The sequence below is a fragment of the Plecotus auritus genome (genome assembly GCF_963455305.1).
Source record: "Plecotus auritus genome assembly, chromosome: 9".
Lineage (NCBI taxonomy): Eukaryota > Metazoa > Chordata > Mammalia > Chiroptera > Vespertilionidae > Plecotus > Plecotus auritus.
The window spans coordinates 1,127,634-1,147,083 of record NC_137783.1 but is presented as its reverse complement, the minus strand read 5'-3'; the positions used below and the strand labels follow the sequence as shown (position 1 = coordinate 1,147,083).

The following is a 19,450-nucleotide window of genomic DNA, read 5'->3' as shown; positions in this document are numbered from 1 at the left end:
GGCCGTGCCCGTGGCTCTGCCCATCCGCCCCCCCCACCCCCTTCCCCACATGGAGGTGCCGGTCTGTTCCGTGCCGGCTCCCGGGCTACAGGAATGGCGGTGGCGCCCGCACGCTCGTCTTTCTCTCGCCCAGTGGTCGGCAAACCGCGGCTCGCGAGCCACATGCGGCTCTTTGGCCCCTTGAGTGTGGCTCTTCCACAAAATGCCACGGGCGGGCGGGTGCGCACATACAGTGCGATGGAAACTTCGTGGCCCGTGCGCGGACGTCGGTTTTCGGCCGGGGCGAGTCTATGTTGAAGAAGTGATTCTAACACCGAGCCACACTCAAGGGGTCCCAAGAGCCGCATGCGGCTCGCCAGCCGCGGTTTGCCAACCACTGCTCTAGCCCATTTCCTGCTTTGGGGAGAACCAGCAGCCACCAGCACACCGTCTCCATCCCCGAGAAGGTTCTGGAAGCCCAGGACCCCCGCCCCCTCCTTAGCTCAATCGGCAGGGATCCAGGGCTTCGGGGGCCACCACAATGACCAGGCCAGACTTGCTGTGAGAACGCCTTTTATTCAGCTTGTCCACGACACGGCCGGCAGGTGCGGCCCGAGAGGCGGTTCTGAAAGGCCAGGAAGGTCCCCCGGGGAAGGCTCGCAGTGGGAGGTGTGGCTCACGGCTGCCCCGAGGGCCCCGGACACCTGCCTGCCTGCCTGACCCTCAGTCCCAGAACCCAGCCCCTGACTTCCCACCCCCACCGAGCAGAGTCTGCGGGGCACGAGGCTCGGGCACACGAGCACACGTTCCTTCCTGTCCCCAGGGTCCCAGGGCCCTCGGGTCGGAGCCCCGCCCTGTGCATTCCGAGGTCACCCTGCAGCGTCAGAGGCGGCCGAGATGGGGTGTGCTCCCGTGTGACCCCGAGAGGTGGCAGCGCTGCCGTGGCGCCCGGCTGTGGCCGGCAGGGGGGGGGGGGCGGAGAGGATGTCGGTCAGGACGAGCCGGCGGAGACAGGACGCGGGGGGGCGGTGGTCGCGGGCAGGACGATGCCGTCAGAGCGGCTTGTCTGGTGGGAGGAAGAGGAGTGAGAGCGGGGAGTGCCGAGCGGGAAACTGAGGCCAGACGGAAGGGCGGCTGAGGGCCGGCGGGAGCGTCGCCGTGTCCTGGGGTTCCGGGAGCCAGAGGAGGGTTTGAGGTTCAATGTGGCTGGAGGCTCCCAGTGGCCGGGGTGGGGGAGCTGGGACACTCCAGACCAGCTGGCAAATGGGAACATGGGTCCCAGGCCAGGGGAACCCGGGCCCCCAGCGACTGCGGCGCCCGAGGGAAGAGGGGGCAGGAGAGGAGCAAGCGGGGTCCCCGTCGGCCCCTGCACCCACCATCTGCCCTGCCGCCCCCTCCACAGCTCCGACTCCCATGGCGTGCCCCGCCCTGTGCTCTCCGGCCGCAGGCTAAGTTTTCCAGGGCGGGGGCTTCCATCTGTTTTTCTTTTCATTATTATTTTTTTTTATATATAGCAAAGGTGGTGATTTATTAAAGAATAAGTACAGCCCTAACCGGTTTGGCTCAGTGGATAGAGCATCGGCCTGCGGACTGAAGGGTCCCGGGTTCGATTCCGGTCAAGGGCATGTACCTGGGTTGCGGGCACATCCCCAGTAGGGGGCGTGCAGGAGGCAGCTGATCGATGTCTCTCTCTCATCGATGTTTCTAACTCTCTATCCCTCTCTCTTCCTCTCTGTAAAAAATCAATAAAATATATTTAAAAAAAAAAAAGAATAAGTACAGACTCCCACATGGGGAGAGGGAAAGAGTCCCACAGAATGGACTCGCACGTAGGGAGGAGGAGAGGGTCCCCTCTTTTCATTATTTTTTTAAAATATTTTTTTTATTGATCTCAGAGGGGAAGGGAGAGGGAGAGAGAAACATCCGTGATGAGACAGAATCACGGATCAGCTGCCTCCTGCACGCCCCCCACTGCAGACCAAGCCTGCAACCCGGGCCTGTGCCCTGACCGGGAATCGAACCCTGACCTCCTGGTTCATAGGTCCTCGCTCAACCCCTGAGCCACGCCGGCCGGGCTCGATCTGCTTTTAGTTCTCTGTCCTCTGGCACCCAGGAGGCCTCCGGTGGGCGTGGAATGAATGGATAGGGGAGGACAGAGCCTACATGGGCCGGACGTGGGGACAGCCTGAGCGGGGACAGGAGGAGGGAGAGCTGCCCGAGGTGTGAGCCTGCGCCCGAGGGGACACCGGCCGCGGACAGCTACGCTCCCCACACCTGCCCTCGCGGCCCCGGCTGGACCCCACTTCTTTCCCCGGGGACTGCGGGGGGTTAAGGTAGACACGAGTGACCATGTGGTCATTGATGTGTTAATATGGGTGACGACCATGATACTAACAAAAGCCACCGCAAGCCCCTCGCAGTCCTGATGGGGTGGGGGGAGCGGGAGTGGGGGTGGGGGGAGCAGTTGTGTCTGACAGACGAGGAGTGAGGCTCGGGGAGGTCAGAACCCAGAGGTGAGAGGTCAGGTGTGTCTGCGTCCCAGGTCCGGACTTTCTAGGCCAGGGCAGGGGGACGTCCCGCCTGCAGGCCGCGGAAGGCCCGAGAAATCCCTGGCTCTGGCCCTGCCGGGGCATCCGGGTGAGTTCAGGAGAGGTCTGACCAGATGGAGCGCTCATCTCTAGCAGACCATTGTGTACGGCCCTCGAATGACGCCATCCAGACCCACATGGGCCCTAGTTTGGCTCAGTGGATAGAGCATCAGCCTGCGGACTGAAGGGTCCCGAGTCCAACTCCGGTCAAGGGCACAGGCTCAGGTTGTGGGCTCCATCCCCAGGGTGGGGCGTGCAGGAGGCAGCCGGTCCATCTTTTTCTCTCATCATGGATGTTTCTCTCTCTCTCCCTCTCCCTTCCTCTTGAAATCAATAAAAAAATGTGTATTTTATAAAAGATCCAAATGGCCCTTGGCAGAATGAAGGCCCCCCCCCCTTGCTTCAGCCAGACCCCACATGCGTCCCTCGTAGACCAGGGCCCTGGGAGGAAGGTGGCCAAGGGGCTAGCTAGTCACGCTCTGCACCGCCCACCGCACAGTGGACCCTGACCCCCACAGACACGCCCGGGACCTCCCGAGTCCCCTGGGTCACGGCTGAGCCCCAGCGGGTGGGGGGTGGGGGGGTCAAGGGCGACCACCTACCCAGGCTCCTCTCCGGGGCTATGGCGCCTGCAGCCGGATGGGGCCCAGGACCACGTCCACCTTCTCCTGGAAGGCGCCCACGTCCCGCTTGGGCCTGGGCTGGCAGCCGCCGCGGCAGCGGGAGGCGGGGTCGCGGGCCCGGCACACGAGCACCTTGCAGTGCAGGTACATGGCGGGGAGGCGGCGCAGGAAGTGGAAGGAGCGGAACCGGAAGCGGGCGAGGCCGGGCGGCGCGGGGAGGGCCTGGTAGGTGTCGTCCCTCACGCAGCTGCAAGGAGAGGGGGCGCCCGTCAGCGCTCAGGGCCTCGGCCGCCCCGACCGGGATGCACTGGGCGTGGGACTGGACCGCCCATGCCTCCTGCTGCACCCCAACAGTGCCCCCTGTCGCACCCCCCCTTCCTGCACCCCCTCTCCCCCTCACCCCCGCTCCCGCACGTCTGCCCTGGAGCGTGGTTGGAACCAGGACGGTGAGAACGTCCATTCTCAGCTGATTTGGGGTGACATTGGGCACCCTTGGCCACGCCCGCTGAGGACCGCCCGCGGCATCCTCTCTGCCCAAACGCCGTCTACACCCTCACGCATCCTCCCAGCAGCCCCGCGGTGGGCGTCCTCCTGCTCATTGGAGGGGTGCCACTGCCCCCCAGAAGGTACAGCTGGCGTCCGGCACCTCCATCTCCATCTGCTCCCAAATGAAAGCTTTCCCACCACACCCACGTCCTTGTGACGCCAGGGCCTGCCCGGAGCTCCTCACCTGGGGCCTCGTCCCGTGGACAGTCCACTGGCTTGGTGGCCCCGGGGGAGCCATTCCATGCGTCAGGCGCCCCCTCCCTGTGCGTTGACCAGAGCGGAACCCCTGACGGGCTCAGCTGAGCTTCCCCGGACCCAAGGCCTTGGCTCATGTGGTGGACTCTCAGGCCAACGAGGACACGGCTTACCCTCTCCGGATGAGGTCGTAGGTCACAGAGGCCAAGTCGTCGGAGGACGGCGACGCCACGCAGGTGTCCACGAACAGGGCCATGGAGGCGTTGGCGCGGCGGATCTCGGCCTGAACGTACAGGTCCTGGTTCAAGCGCACGTAGTAGGGGCGCGCGGTCACGGGGTATGCGAACGAGGACGACGTGTAGAAGGACATGTTGACGGCGAAGTTGCCGTACTGCACTTCCTGGACCTCGGCGTTGTCGTTGGCGATGTACATGAGGTCCACCCAGGTGTCCCGCAGCATCCGGCAGCTCACGTGGAGGTGCAGGCTCGGCCGCCTCTGGATGACGCCGCTCGAGACGGCGGCGGTGGCGGCTTGCAGGGTGTTGGAGTAGGTGATGGTGTCGTTATCCAGCTGGGAGGGGGCGGGAGAGGGGGTCAGGCAGAGGGCCCCGCGGGAGGATCTCGCTGCTGCCCTTGTTAGAGTCGGAAGTACGTGACTCGACGCGCTTCACAACCCTCCCAGGCCCGGCCGGCCTGGCTCAGGGGTGAGCGTTGATCTGTGAACCAGGAGCTCCCGGTTCGATTCCCGGTCAGGGCACAGGCCCGGGTGGCGGGCTCCATCCCCAGTGTGGGGCGGGCGGGAGGCAGCCGGTCCATGACTCTCTCTCATCATGGATGATTCTCTCTCTCTCCCCTCCTCCCTTCCTCGCTGACATCAATACCAACATATTAAACAAATAAAAGCCAGATGGCCGCCAGTCTCTGGGGCAGGGCTTCCTGAGCTCAGACAGACAGCTGGGTTGGCATGGTAACAGGAGCACTTCCTGTCCCTCCTGCCTGTGCCTCCTGCACCGCAGGCTCCACGCAGCACATTCTCGGGGTGTCGGTCTCCGGCCCATGTGATGTGTCCACCACCTGGTCAGGGTGATGTTTCTGGGGACGGGGCCCGGCGCCTGGTGGCCTGTGAGCTCTCCAGCCAAGGAGGCCGCCTCCCCCCGGGGCGTGGTCGGTCCGGAGCAGCCGCAGCATCGTAAGAATCCACAGACAATGACAGGGATGGGACGGAAGCCGAGCAGAGCACGGGGGTGGGGGGGGGTGGGAGGGAGGTCAAGGGTCGCTGCCCAGAGGAGCAGGTGAACAGGCCCCGGGAGGCCCCAGTGAGGCGAGCACCGGTGAGGCGTGTCCAGCGGAGACGGGGAAGCGGTCCCCTTCCCAGAGGCTCCGAGGGTCAGAGGCCATGGCCTCGCCGGGTGGCAGTTCCCAGGCCGGGGGGGCGCTTATGCGAGAAAGAGGCCCAAACTAACGCCATAACGGCCTCCATGGGGACCCTGAACGGTGAGGCCGCCTGGCATGTCACAGAGAGGAAGGAGGGGGTGTGCCTGCACCCCCTCCCCTAACGGGGCCCCGCCCCTCACCCCCACCCCGAGCCGTGGGGGCTTCAGACCCCGCGAAGCCCTGGCGGTGGCCGTGGTTGGGACGATGGACGTGCTGGGCAGCCTGCCCGCCGCCTCCTTGCGGTTTGGAAGTGGCGAGGGACACGGATGCCTTCACCCCGATCACGTTCCGGTTTTACAGACACAATCCCGTCCCCCGGGCCGCAGGATCCAGGACACGCGGGGACGTCGCCGGGAGGCAGCGGGCCCCGGGAGGGCGCGGGAAGGCCGGCTCACCTGCTGGACGGTGCCGCAGCCCGCGTAGGGGATGGTGAAGGTCACCTGGCTCCCCGTGACCTGGGCCTGACACTGCTGCACGCCGTCCCAGCTGGGGATGACCAGGTCGCTGGCCGAGTAGCCCAGGGACTGCAGGTAGCTCCTGCTCACGTTGGCCTGCATCCGGTCCGGCAGGCAGAGCAGCTCTGGGGCCGAGGGCAGCCGGGTCAGTGCGCGCCCCCAACCCACCGGGGGCTCCCCACCCCGCCCCGTGCACACGACTGAGGGGCTGACAAAGATGGTCCACATTAGGGTATCCTCACCACCCCCCCCCCCCGCCCAGGTGCCCTATGCGCACGGATGGAGAAATGGAGGCAGGCCCTGGCCGGTGTGGCCCAGTGGGTACAGCGTCAGCCCGGGGACTGAAGGGTCTCGGGTTCAAATCCAGTCTAAGGCAAGTTCCTCGGTGGCAGGCTTGATCCCCGGCCTCACGGAGGCAACCCATCGATGGGTCTCTCTCACAGGGGTGTTTCTCTCTCTCTCTGTCTCTCCCCCTCCCTTCCACTCTGTCTAAAAATCGACGGAAAAATATCCTCGGAGGAGGATAACAGAAACAAACAAAGAGATGGAGGCCGGATGGGGAAGATGTCCCGCCAGGTCACCCTGAGCCGCAGAGTACCGTGGGGACGCTGTGAAATAGGGCCCATGGGCCGTGGAGCCGTCAGAGCGGAAAGTCCTGACGGAAAAGGACTGGGGCAGCTCCTGCCCGCTAGCCACCGTCCGTCCGTCCGTCCGTCCGTCCCCTGCACAGCTCCACTCGTGACCAGCAGCCTCTGCCGGGCCTGGCGCCGCGACCAGGGGCCTCCAGGACACGGTCACGGTGCCCCTCACGCTGGACGGTCACAGGCCTCCCGCCAGGGCCACTTCCGCCCTGGGCTTGGCGTCCACTCAGCGCATCCTGCCCCGTCTCTGCCGACTGACCACAGTGAGGCTGGCCCTGGCCCACGTTTCTGGGCAGCCAGAGTCCCCCGACCCAGCGCCCCTGGTCCCTTCCGGCGGCAGATCCGGCCCCGGGACCCGCCGAGCGGCTCTGGTCTCCTGTCCCCTCCACTGTGGATGCCGGGGGCAGGCACCCCGCCCCGGAGAGCCTGGGACTTACTGGTGCTGTGGTTGGAGGGGCGGGAGAAGTATTCGGCTTGGAACCCGCTGCGGGTGACGCTGCCGTCGCTGACGAAGCGGATGGACATGAAGTTGGAGGACGACGTGAAGGAGTCCCTTGAGCCGTGGCACACGCGGCCGAGGAGCGGGGAGCCGAGGGCGGGGCCGTCGAACACCTGGATGTAGTCGTAGTTGCAGTTGCTCTCCAGCCTGCGGACACGGGCATGGGGTGCGCGCGCCACTTAAAAAGATGTTTGGTTGTTTTGTGCATCCTCCCCTGAGGGCATTTCCCATGGACTTTTAGGGAGAGTGGGAGGGAGGGGGCGAGACAGAGAGAAACGTCGATGTGACGGAGACATAGGGTGCCTTCCACGCGCACCCCGGGGGGCCAGGGACCGAGCCTGCAACTCAGGTACGTGCCCTGGACCGGGAATCGAACCTGCGACCCTTCAGTCTGAGGGCTGACACTCCACCCACTGAGCCAACTAGGCCAGGGCTTAGCCCTCTATTTTTTTTTTAAAATATGTTTTTATTGATCTCAGAGAGGGAGAGAAAGAGAGAGAAACACCAATGATGAGAGAGAATCATGGATCGGCTGCCTCCTGCACGCCCCCTACTGGGGACGGAGCCCACAACCCGGGCGTGTGCCCTGACCGGGACTCGAACCCTGACCTCCTGGGTCATAGGTGGACGCTCATCCACTGAGCCACGCCGCCGGCTCATCCCTCTCTTTTGACCGAGGCTCGGGAAAGTCGAGTGATGTCCTGTGGCCACACTGGGCAGTAGTGACCACACAGACCAGAAGCCAAGGCCCTGTCCTGGCCCCGCTGCCGCGGCTGGCCCACAGGCAGAATGCCAACGGGCAGCCTCTCTCCCACAGCGTCTGCTCTGTCCCTCCCTTCCCCATGTCCCCCAGCTCCCCCCGAGGCCCCGCGGCCGCTCTGCACCCCACTCACTGCACGTCTTTGAAGACCACGGTCACGCGGTGGTTGTTCTGGACCTCGATGTCCCACACGCACCGGGCGTTGCTGGGGTAACTCCCGGGGTAGGACGGGCTGGAAAAGCGCCCCGAGGGCCGGGACAGGAAGCCCCCACAGGCCGCCTCGGCTGCCGGGACAGATGCAGATGCTGGTGACCCAGAGCACACGGCACATCACCGCGGCGGGGGGCGGGGGGGGGGGCGGATTTTTACTTATTCATTATCTTTAATTTTTTTTTTTATTGTTTGATTTTGAGAGGAAGGGAGAGGGAGAGTGAGATAGAAACATCCAGGAGAGAGAATCATGGATCGGCTGCCTCCTGCACGTCCCCTCCTGGGGATCCAGCCCGTAACCCGGGCCTGTGCCCTGACCGGGCATCGAACCCTGACCTCCTGGATCCTAGGTCGACACTAATCACCGAACAACGCTGGCCGGGCAAGAGAGGGGCGTTTTTAAACAATTCCCAAGACAGAAACCAACGGGAGGTGGCCCCAGCGTGGCCTGTCCCTGAGGCTGAGGGACACAGACGGAAGCCACCCCTCGCCATTCCTGCCATCTCTCCCAGCGTCACGGTCACCGAGGGGAGGGAGCTCGGGCTTACCCGTCGGCCTGGTGCTGGTGTAGTGAGGCTCTGCGGAAAGAGAGGAAAGATCACGGTCAGAATCCTGCCGTCCTTGGCACAACCGCTGAGCGCACGCTCGCTCTGTGCCAGCCACGTGCCACCCTGGGCCACATCAAGACGCTGGCCACAGGCCGCGCCCTCCAGAGCTCCCAGCCCGGAGGAGGGGGGAGCGGCCGGGGAGAGGTCAATGAGGGGAAAAGAGACACATGTGATACTTCAAACAATAAAAAGTTTAAATGTAAACACACACACACACACACACACACACACACACACACACACAAACCAGAAGCGACCCAGCTGGCAGGGGCCATGGTGGAGAGGGCGTGTGTGCCAGCAGGAGGCTGGCTGTGTGCACGCGGGCGGGCAAGGGTGCCAGGGGCGGCTGGCGAGCGGGGGTGCAGGTGGAGAGAGGCGGCACACTTGCGGGCACCTCCGCCATGGACAGTCGCATGAAGGAATTGGTCAACGGACGAGCATCTGTAGGGGTTCTACTCGGCCATGTTTCCAGAATGGTCACCATTCGCCCCGGATTGACCTGGATGGTTATTGGCCCCTGAAACGCCGCAGCCGGGACAGCAGCGTCCTGGGCACTCGGTGCGTCGCCGTGCAAACCCGGAGCATCAGAGAGAGAACCAGCCAGGAGCCCCCCGCCTCGTCCTGCGAACAGAGCGGGGCTCCCCGGAAGCCTGGGCTGCGGGGCTCACCTGGGGTGGTCACGATGCCGGGCGAAGCTGCGAGAAAGAGAAGCAACGGGGTCAGGCTCAGGGCCCAGGGTGAGTCTCCATGAGCCCCCCAGGATGCGGACAGGGGGCTCCTGCGTGTCCCCTCTGTGGCCTGAGAAATGCTGCGGGGAGCGGCCACCAGAGCTGCCTGGTAAGTGTAACATCCGGGGCTGTTCGCCCAAAAAAGGTGCTGGGGCGTCTGTTCCTACAACATTAATGCACATGAAGCCGCTGTCTATCCGAGGGCTGGCCTGGGGCCAAGGGACAGCCACCCCCAACTTCCAGGAACCAGGCAGCTACTGGCGATGGGGGCGGGAAAGGCCCCTCTCCTGGTGGGCTGAGGGGAGAGGAGCCCGGACTCCAGGAAGCCACACGAAGAGGGGAGGCCCCAGGCGGGACCCACCTGAGCAGATGACGCCCGCGTCCTCCCCGTGGTTGCAGTTGTGCGAGTTCCAGCCCCTGTGCGGGCAGCTCCACAGGTAGGACTCGTGCCCCGAGCAGCCCACGTCGTCCAGCAGGATCGGCCCTGAGCCCTGCCCGAACCGGGCACTTCCTGGGGCCGACATGGCCCAGCCACAGCCCAGCTGCCTGCACACCACGTTGGCGTCGTTGGTGTCCCACCCGTCGTCACACACGGTGCCCCAGGAGCCTCGGTAGAGGACCTCCACGCGGCCCTGACACCGGTCACCGCCGTTCACCAGCTTCAGGGCCAAACCCGATTCGGTCCAGGACCCTGGAGGACGGCACAAGGACACCCCCTCCATGTGGGTGCTGAGCTCCAGGCCCGAGGCAGGGTCCAGACTCAGGGCCTCCCTCAGGGACACGCCCAGGGCAGGCCTCAGCTTTCCACACGCCCAGGGGTTCATCTTCATAACGGGAAGGGAGCGGGACATCATGTCCTGCCAGGTCTAAGGATGCCCACGGCAGGAGCCCCAGGATTGCCCATGGAGGTGAGCAGGAATGCCCCCCGCACTCCCCAGGGATCCCAGGGCAGAGCTCCACGGCTCCAGGACAGGCCAAGGCCATGGCCTCTTTAGCCACTGATTTCTCCTCCATGGTCCTGCCTGACTTGAGGCAAAGACCTCAGAGGCGATCGATCTCCGAATGACAGGAGAGGACAGAGCTTCATAGCCCTGAGGCTGAGCCAGCACTGGGGTGTCAGCAGGTCCCAGGAGACCTCCAGGGCTGACCGTGAGCCATGGGGGAGGGTCTCGGCTGAGCCTCCTCCCAGAAGTCACTTGAGATACGTCATCAGCCAACCATGTCGGACCAGGACCTGGACAGAGACCCTCCTCTGCCCCCTCCCCCAGGGACAGGATGGCCCACATGGATCTTCTTCCTGTCACGTTCCATCCCGGGAGTGATTCAGGGGCTGAGAGGGGCCCTGGAGGGGGAAGGGTCCTGTACCTGCTGTTGTTGTAGGAAAGGCAGTTAAGGGTGTAGTTTTGGGAGGAGTTGTCCAAGCGCCTGGAAGACACAACAAAGAGAAGGCCGTGAGTCCTTCCCAAAAGGTGGGCCAGTCCCCGTGACTTTCCCATGTGCCTCCTGCTTTGCTCCCTGCCTGTCCACAGCCTCCCGCTCTGCTGGGTCATTGGAGCCGAAGGCCTGTAAGAGACCAGCCGCATCCCTCCACGTCTCTGACCGCCATGCTCCTCCCCATCAGAAGACCTTTCCCATCTCTCCCGCATGAGCCAGGCGCGCACTGGTGCGCTTGAGGCTTTGGACTGACTGTGAAACTGGGATAGAAACAGTCAGGGCCTGGAGACTGAACTGGGAGGCAATCACAGGTCCTGGTACAAGGTGAATCCTCATCAAGTGTTCACTGCCATCCCCGGGCACTGTCTCTGCCACCTTGGGATGCACATGTGACCATGCTGGCCATCAGGGTGTGGCAGTTGTGAGAGGAGGAGACAAGACAGAAGTCAGCTCTCCCGTCATCAGAAAGCCAATGGGCATCAGTGCCCACTCTCCTACAAGGCCCTCCTCAGCCTGGAGTCACGGGGCCACCTTCATGGAAGGGGAGGCACTTCTCTGACCATCGGCCGCTCTCCCCCGGGACGGCCACCAAGTATCTGATGAGAACTCAGAAGGAGGATGGACAGACGGAGTCTTTGGAATCCCCCTCTAGTTAAGGAGACAGAGGGCAAAAGTGTGGTCCACAAGGGGTTCAAGGAGCCATGGGTCAGCTGGAGAGGGCCGACCGCAGAGGTGGGCAGGGAGAGGGACATCAGGAGAGGTGGCTGGGACTCACCTGGCCAGGAAGTGGAGGACTGAGTAGCTGAGGAAAGAAAAAGACAGTCAGACACCAAGCTCCCAGGTGCCCGGCCCAGATCCCAGATTGATGACCCTCAGTTTCTACACACGGAGCTGACGCCATGCACATGCCCTCGGGGTGGACACAACAGGGCCACCCCGATCCTCCCAGTTCTTCCAAAGCAACGCCCTCTGTCCCCTGCCATCGCCTGCCTCCCTGAGCCCGAGGACTTCCTCTCAAATGTATGGAAGCCAGGGTCAAGCCGGGACAGGCCACCAGGGCTCCGGAGTTGAGCCCAGAGAACAAGCAGAGAATGACCCCATCAAATGGGTCACAGATGTGCACACCAATCTTTCAGCCTTGACCCATTCTGACATTGAGAGTTTACACCCATTTCTAGAGTTTTCCACGTGGTCACAATGCCCCATCCCCAAGGCCTTCACAGGCTCCTTCCATTCATTGGCAACCTGCCATCTCCCACCTCCCCTGCTCCCTTCCTGTCTCTCTGTCCTTCACAAAGGACCTCTGTGCCCAAAGGTTGTCTTCTTTGCATCACCATCTTGGAGCCCCAGGTGACACCGTCCTCACAGAGGGAGGTGCTTCCCAACCCCCACACCCAGGGACGGGCTGCCCTGAAGGAAGCCCCACACCCCCTCCAGCGGGGAGTGAGCTGGCTCCGGGCACAAGGGGGGCTGCTCTCTGTGCTCAGGAAGCTGCCTGCTGTGCATGGTCACTGAGCTCAGGCCCCTTCGAGCCCGTTCCAGGCACGGCCTTCAGGGTGCTGGGCACATGGACAGACCACGCTGACCTGTAGCCTGAGCAGGTGACCTAGCACCTGGGTGCCCGCTGCCCTGAGTCACTCCAGTGCCTGGGGGATAGTAGATGGCTGAGGCGGGGCCGTGGCGTGGGGAGTGGGTGTGTTCTCAGCAGCATCAGCCCAGAAGGGCCCCCGTGGAAGTGAGCAGGAATGTCCCCCGCATCCCTTAGGGCCACCCAGGGCAGAGCTCCATGGCTCCAGGACAGGCCAAGGCCATGGCCTCTTTAGCCACTGATTTCTCCTCCATGGTCCTGCCTGACTTGAGGCAAAGTCCTCAGAGGCGATCCATCTCTGAATGACAGGAGAGGACAGAGCTTCATAGCCCTGAGGCTGAGCCAGCACTGGGGTGTCAGCAGGTCCCAGGAGGCCTCCAGGGCTGACCCTGAGCTATGGCAGAGGGTCTCGGCTGAGCCTCCTCCCAGAAGTCACTTGAGATACGTCATCAGCCAAACATATCGGACAAGGACCTGGTCAGAGACCCTCCTCTGCCCCCTCCCCCAGGGACAAGGATGGCCCACATGGATCTTCTTCCTGTCACGTTCTATCCCGGGAGTGATTCAGGGGCTGAGAGGGGCCCTGGAGGGGGAAGGGTCCTGTACCTGCTGTTGTTGTAGGAAAGACAGTTAAGGGTGTAGTTTTGGGAGGAGTTGTCCAAGCGCCTGGAAGACACAACAAAGAGAAGGCCGTGAGTCCTTCCCAAAAGGGAGGGCCAGTCCCCGTACTTTCCCATGTGTTTCCTGCACGTGCTCCCTGCCTGTCCACAGCCTCCCGCTCCGCTGGGTCATTGGGGCCGAAGGCCTGTAAGAGACCAGCCGCATCCCTCCACGTCTCTGACCGCCATGTTCCTCCCCATCAGAAGACCTTTCCCATCTATCCCGCATGAGCCAGGCGCGCACTGGTGCACTTGAGGCTTTGGCCTCACTCTGAAGCTGGGATAGAAACAGTCAGGGCCTGGGGATTGAACCGGGAGGCAATCAATGTCCTGGCACCCGGAGGACCATCTTCACGTGTTCACTGCCATCCCCGGGCACTGTCTCTGCCACCTTGGGATGCACATGTGACCATGCTGGCCATCAGGGTGTGGCAGTTGTGAGAGGAGGAGACAAGACAGAAGCCAGCTCTCCCGTCATCAGAAAGCCAATGGGCATCAGGGTCCACTCTCCCACAAGGCCCTCCTCAGCCTGGAGTCACGGGGCCATCTTCATGGAAGGGGAGGCACTTCTCTGACCATCGGCCGCTCTCCCCCGGGACGGCCACCAAGTATCTGATGGGAACTCAGAAGGAGGATGGACAGACGGAGTCTTTGGAATCCCCCTCTAGTTAAGGAGACAGAGGGCAAAAGTGTGGTCCACAAGGGGTTCAAGGAGCCATGGGTCAGCTGGAGAGGGCCGACCGCAGAGGTGGGCAGGGAGATGGCCATCCCAGGAGAGGAGGCTGGGACTCACCTGGCCAGGAAGTAGAGGACTGAGTAGCTGAGGGAAGAAAAAGACAGTCAGACACGAAGCTCCCAGGTGCCCGGCCCAGATCCCAGATTGATGACCCTCAGCTTCTACACACAGAGCTGACGCCATGCACATAACCTCAGTTTGAATACACCAGTGCTGCCTCACATCTAGCCGTCCTTCCAAAGCCATGCCCTCTGTCCCCAGCCATTGGCTGCCAACCTCAGCCCGAGGACTTCCTGTCCAGTGTAAGGAAGCCAGTGTCATGCTGGGACAGGCACCAGGGGCACTGGTGTTGACCCCAGAGAACGAGCAGAGAATGACCCCACCAAATGGGTCAACGGATGTGCACACCAATCTTTCAGCCTTGACCCATTCTGACATTGAGAGTTTACACCCATTTCTAGAGTTTTCCATGCGGTCACAATGCCCCATCCCCAAGGCCCTGACAGGCTCCTTCCATTCATTGCCCACCTGCCATCTCCCACCTCCCCTGCTCCCTCCCTGTCTCTCTGTCCTTCACAAAGGACCTCTGTGCCCAAAGGTTGTCTTCTTTGCATCACCATCTTGGGGCCCCAGGTGACACCGTGTCACAGAGGGGAGGTGCTTCACAAGCCCCACACCGAGGGAAAGGCTGCCCTGAAGGAAGCCCCAGACCCCCTCCAGCGGGGAGAGAGCTGGCGCTGGGGGCACAAGGGGGGCTGCTCTCTGTGCTCAGGAAGCTGCCTGCTGTGCATGGTCACTGAGCTCAGGGCCCTTCCAGCTTGTTCCAGGCACGGCCTTCAGGGTGCTGGGCGCATGGACAGACCACGCTGACCTGTAACCTGAGCAGGTGACGTAGCCCCTGGGTGCCCGCTGCCCTGAGTCACTGCAGTGCCTGGAGGTCAGTAGGAGGCTCAGGCGGGGTCCTGGCGTGGGGAGTGGGTGTGTCCTCAGCAGCATCAGCCCAGAAGGGTCCCCAGGGATGGCAGGGACGCACCTGAGCAGATGACGCCCGCGTCCTCCCCGTGGTTGCAGTTGTGCGAGTTCCAGCCCCTGTGCGGGCAGCTCCACAGGTAGGACTCGTGCCCCGAGCAGCCCACGTCGTCCAGCAGGATCGGCCCTGAGCCCTGCCCGAACCGGGCACTTCCTGGGGCCGACCTGGCCCAGCCACAGCCCAGCTGCCTGCACACCACGTTGGCGTCGTTGGTGTCCCACCCGTCGTCACACACGGTGCCCCAGGAGCCTCGGTAGAGGACCTCCACGCGGCCCTGACACCGGTCACCGCCGTTCACCAGCCTCAGGGCCAAACCCGATTCGCTCCAGGACCCTGGAGGACGGCACAAGGACACCCCCTCCATGTGGGTGCTGAGCTCCAGGCCCAAGGCAGGGTCCAGACTCAGGGCCTCCCTCAGGGACACGCCCAGGGCAGGCGTCAGGTTTCCACAGGCCCAGGGATTCATCTTCATCATGGGAAGGGAGCGGGACATCCTGTCCTGCCAGGTCTAAGGATGCCCACGGCAGGGAGCCCCAGGATTGCCCATGGAGGTGAGCAGGAATGCCCTCACATCCCTTAGGGCCACCCAGGGCAGAGCTCCACGGCTCCAGGACAGGCCAAGGCCATGGCCTCTTTAGCCACTGATTTCTCCTCCATGGTCCTGCCTGACTTGAGGCAAAGACCTCAGAGCTGATCGACCTCCGAATGACAGGAGCGGACAGAGACTCACAACCCCTGAGACTGAGCCAGCACTGGGGTGTCAGCAGGTCCCAGGAGGCCTCCAGGGCTGACCCTGAGCTATGGCAGAGGGTCTCGGCTGAGCCTCCTCCCAGAAGCCCACTGGAGACAAGTCATCTGCCAACCATGTCTGACCAGGACCGGGTCAGAGACCCTCCTCTGCCCCCTCCCCCAGGAAACAAGGATGGACCATATGGATCTTCTTCCTGTCACGTTCCATCCCGGGAGTGATTCAGAGTCAGAGTGGGGCCCTGGAGGGGGAAGGGTCCTGTACCGGCTGTTGTTGTAGGAGCGGCACTTGAGACTAGACTTGTGGAATGAGTTGTCCATGAGTCTGGAAGACACAACAACGAGAAAGACGTGGTGAGGCCTCGGGAACGGAGTCCTTCCCAAAAGGTGGGCCAGTCCCCGTGACTTTCCCATGTGCCTCCTGCACGTGCTACCTGCCTGTCCACAGCCTCCCGCTCCGCTAGGTCATTGGGGCCGAAGGCCTGGGGGAGAGCAGCCACATCCCTCCACGTCTCTGACCGCCAGCTCCTCCCCATCAGAAGACCTTTCCCATCTCTCCCGCATGAGCCAGGCGCGCACTGGTGCGCTTGAGGTTTTGGCCTGTCTCTGAAGCTGGGATAGAAACAGTCAGGGCCTGGTGACTGAACCCGGAGGCAATCAATGTCCTGGTACCCGGAGGACCATCCTCACATGTTCACTGCCATCCCCGGGCACTGTCTTTGCCCCCTGGAGATGCACTTGTGACCATGCTGGCCCTCAGGCTGTGGCAGGTGTGAGGGGAGGACAGAAGCCAGGAGCCTGCTTTCCCATCTCAGAAAGCCCCTGGGCATCAGTGCCCACTCTCCCACAAAGCCCTCCTCAGCCTGGAGTCACGGGGCCACCTTCATGAAAGTGCCACCTTCTCTGACCATAGGCCGCTCTCTGCAGAGACAGGCGCCAAGTATCTGATGAGAACTCAGAAGGAGGATGGCCAGACGGAGCTTCCCTCTAGTTAAGGGAGACAGAAGAGGAAACAGCCTTACAGCTCCTGAGGCTGAGCCAGCACTGGGGTCTCAGCAGGTCCCAGGACGCCTCCAGGGCTGACCCTGAGCTATGGCGGAGGGTCTCGACCTAGCCTCCTCCCAGAAGCCCACTGGAGACAAGTCATCAGCCAACCATGTCGGACAAGGACCTGGTCAAAGACCCTCTTATACCCCCCTCCCTCAAGAAACAAGGATGTGGATGGTCCCAATGGAGTCTCTTCCTGTCACGTTCCAACCACGGCGTGATTCAGAGTCAGAGTGGGGCCTAAGGAGGGGGAAGGGTCGTGTACCTTCTGTTGTTGTAGGAGCGGCACTTGAGACTGGACTTGTGGAATGAGTTGTCCGTGAGTCTGGAAGACACAACAAAGAGAAAGACGTGGTGAGGCCTCGGGAACGGAGTCCTTCCTAAAAGGTGGGCCAGTCCCTGTGACCTTCCCATGTGCCTCCTGCACGTGTCCCTGCCTGTCCACAGCCTCCCACTCCGCTGGGTCAACGGGCCGAAGCCTGGGGGAGACCAGCCGCATCCCTTCACGTCTCTGGCCGCCATGTTCCTCCCCATCAGAAGACCTTTCCCATCTCTCCCGCATGAGCCAGGCGCGCACTGGTGCGCTTGAGGCTTTGGCCTCACTCTGAAGCTGGGATAGAAACAGTCAGGGCCTGGTGACTGGACCCGGAGGCAATCACATGTCCTGGTACCCGGAGGACCATCCTCACATGTTCACTGCCATCCCCGGGCACTGTCTCTGCCCCCTGGAGATGCAGATGTGACCGGGGACCTCAGGGTGTGGCTGGTGGTGTGAGAGGAGGTCAGAAGCCAGGAGCCTGCTGTCCGATCTTCAGAAAGCCCCTGGGCATCAGTGCCCACTCCCCACAAAGCCCTCCTCAGCCTGGAGTCACGGGGCCACCTTCATAAAAGTGCCACCTTCTCTGACCATCGGCCGCTCTCTGCCGAGACAGCCGCCAAGTATCTGATGAGAACTCAGAAGGAGGATGGCCAGACAGAATCTTTGGAATTCCCCCCTCTAGTTAAGGAGACAGAGGGCAACAGTCTGGTCCACATGGGGTTCACGGAGCACGTGCAGGAGCCATAGGTCAGCTGGAGAGGGCCTACCGGCAGAGGTGGGCACGGAGATAGCCATCCCAGGAGAGGAGGCTGGGACTCACCTGGCCAGGTAGTAGAGGACTGAGTAACTGAGGGAAGAAAAAGACAGTCAGACACCAAGCTTCCAGATGCCCAGCCCAGATCCCAGGTTGCTGACCCACAGCTTCTACACACGGAGGGGACCCCGGGCACATGGCCTCAGGTTGGACACAATAGTGCCACTCGGCATCTAGCAGTCCTTCCAAAACCAACCCTCTTGTCCCCTGCAATTGCCTGCCTCCCTGAGCCCGAGGACTTCCTGTGCAGTGTAAGGACGGCAGTGTCATGCCTGGGAGAGGCCACGGGGCCCTGGTGTTCACCCCAGAGAAAGAACAGGGAATGACCCCAGCAAATGGGGTCAACCAAGTGCACACTGATTTTCAGCCTTGACACATTCTGATATGGATAGTTGACACAAATTTCTAGAGTTTTCCATGTGGTCCCAATGCCCCATCCCCAAGGCCCTCATTGGCTCATTCCATTCGTTGGCCACCTGCCATCTCCCAGTTCCCCTGCTCCCTCCCACTCTCTCTGTCCTTCACAAAGGACCTATGGGCTCTCAGTATGTCCCTTCAGCGTCACCATCTTGGAGGTGACACCGACCTCACAGAGGGGAGGTGCTTACCAACCCCCACACCCAGGGACCGGCTGCCCTGAAAGAAGCCCCACACTCCCTCCTGGGGAGAGTGAGCTCACTCTGGGGGCACAAGGACACCTCCTCCATGTCTGTGCTGAGCTCCAGGCCCGAGGATGGTTCCAGACTCAGGGCTTCCCTCGTAGCCATGCCCAAGGGTAGGCGGACAACTTTGGACACACCCAAGGGTTCATCTCCATCACGGGGAAAAGAGCAGGGACATGCATCCTGCCAGGTCTAAGAATGCCCCAAGGTAGGGACCCCCAGGATTGCCCATGGAGGTGAGCAGGACTGCCCCCCGCATGCACCGGGGCCACCCAGGGCGGAGTTCCCTGGCTCTGGGGACAGGCCAAGTCCATGGCCTCCTTAGCCACTTATTTCTCCTCCACGGTCCTGCCTGACTTGAGGCAAAGCCCTCCGGGGTGATTGACCTTAGCCAGACAGGAGTGGAAAGAGCCTCACAGCTCCTGAGGCTGAGCCAGTGCTGGGGTCTCAGCAGGACCCAGGAGGCATCCAGGGCTGACCCTGAGCTAAGGCGGAGGGTCTCGGCCTAGCCTCCTCCCTGAAGCCCACTGGAGACACGTCATCAGCCAACCATGTCGGACAAGGACCTGGTCAGAGACCCTCTTCTGCCCCCTCCCCCAAGAAACAAGGATGTGGTTCGCCTTTATGGAGCCTCTTCCTGCCCTGGGAGGGGGATGGGTCGTGTACCTTCTGTTGTTGTAGGAGCGGCACTTGAGAGTGTACTTTTGGAATGAGTTGTCCATGAGTCTGGAAGACACAACAACGAGAAAGACGTGGTGAGGCCTCGGGAACGGAGTCCTTCCCAAAAGGGAGGGCCTGTCCCCGTGACTTTCCCATGTGCCTCCTGCACGTGCTCCCTGCAGGTCCACAGCCTCCCGCTCCGCTGGGTCAACAGGCCCAAAGCCTGGGGGAGAGCAGCCACATCCCTCCACGTTCTCTGACCGCCATGTTCCTCCCCATGAGAAGACCTTTCCCATCTCTCCCGCATGAGCCAGGCGCGCACTGGTGCGCTTGAGACTTTGGCCTGACTGTGAAGCTGGGATAGAAATAGTCAGGGCCTGGTGACTGAACCCGAGGCAATCAATATCCTGGTACCCGGAGGACCATCATCACATGTTCACTGCCATCCCCGGGCACTGTCTCTGCCCCCTGGCGATGCAGATGTGTCC

General features: G+C 62.5%; 1 protein-coding gene across 1 annotated transcript in view; it reads right to left on the bottom strand.

The window, feature by feature from the left end:
* Nucleotides 1-536: 536 nt before the first annotated feature.
* The window catches only part of DMBT1 (deleted in malignant brain tumors 1), a gene marked incomplete at its 5' end in the record, with an annotated part of 36,582 nt that continues 17,668 nt past the window's right edge, over nt 537-19,450 (bottom strand). The window contains 18 exons of the mRNA XM_080687846.1: nt 537-1,045; nt 3,170-3,437; nt 4,105-4,502; nt 5,761-5,945; nt 6,899-7,107; nt 7,854-8,004; nt 8,479-8,508; nt 9,207-9,233; nt 9,628-9,957; nt 10,632-10,691; nt 11,476-11,502; nt 12,895-12,954; nt 13,741-13,767; nt 14,717-15,046; nt 15,726-15,785; nt 16,773-16,832; nt 17,647-17,673; nt 18,969-19,028. Of these exons, the coding sequence (XP_080543972.1) occupies nt 3,188-3,437; nt 4,105-4,502; nt 5,761-5,945; nt 6,899-7,107; nt 7,854-8,004; nt 8,479-8,508; nt 9,207-9,233; nt 9,628-9,957; nt 10,632-10,691; nt 11,476-11,502; nt 12,895-12,954; nt 13,741-13,767; nt 14,717-15,046; nt 15,726-15,785; nt 16,773-16,832; nt 17,647-17,673; nt 18,969-19,028 (2,291 nt within the window). The 3' untranslated portion in view covers nt 537-1,045; nt 3,170-3,187. The remainder of the gene's footprint in view (nt 1,046-3,169; nt 3,438-4,104; nt 4,503-5,760; nt 5,946-6,898; nt 7,108-7,853; nt 8,005-8,478; nt 8,509-9,206; nt 9,234-9,627; nt 9,958-10,631; nt 10,692-11,475; nt 11,503-12,894; nt 12,955-13,740; nt 13,768-14,716; nt 15,047-15,725; nt 15,786-16,772; nt 16,833-17,646; nt 17,674-18,968; nt 19,029-19,450) is intronic.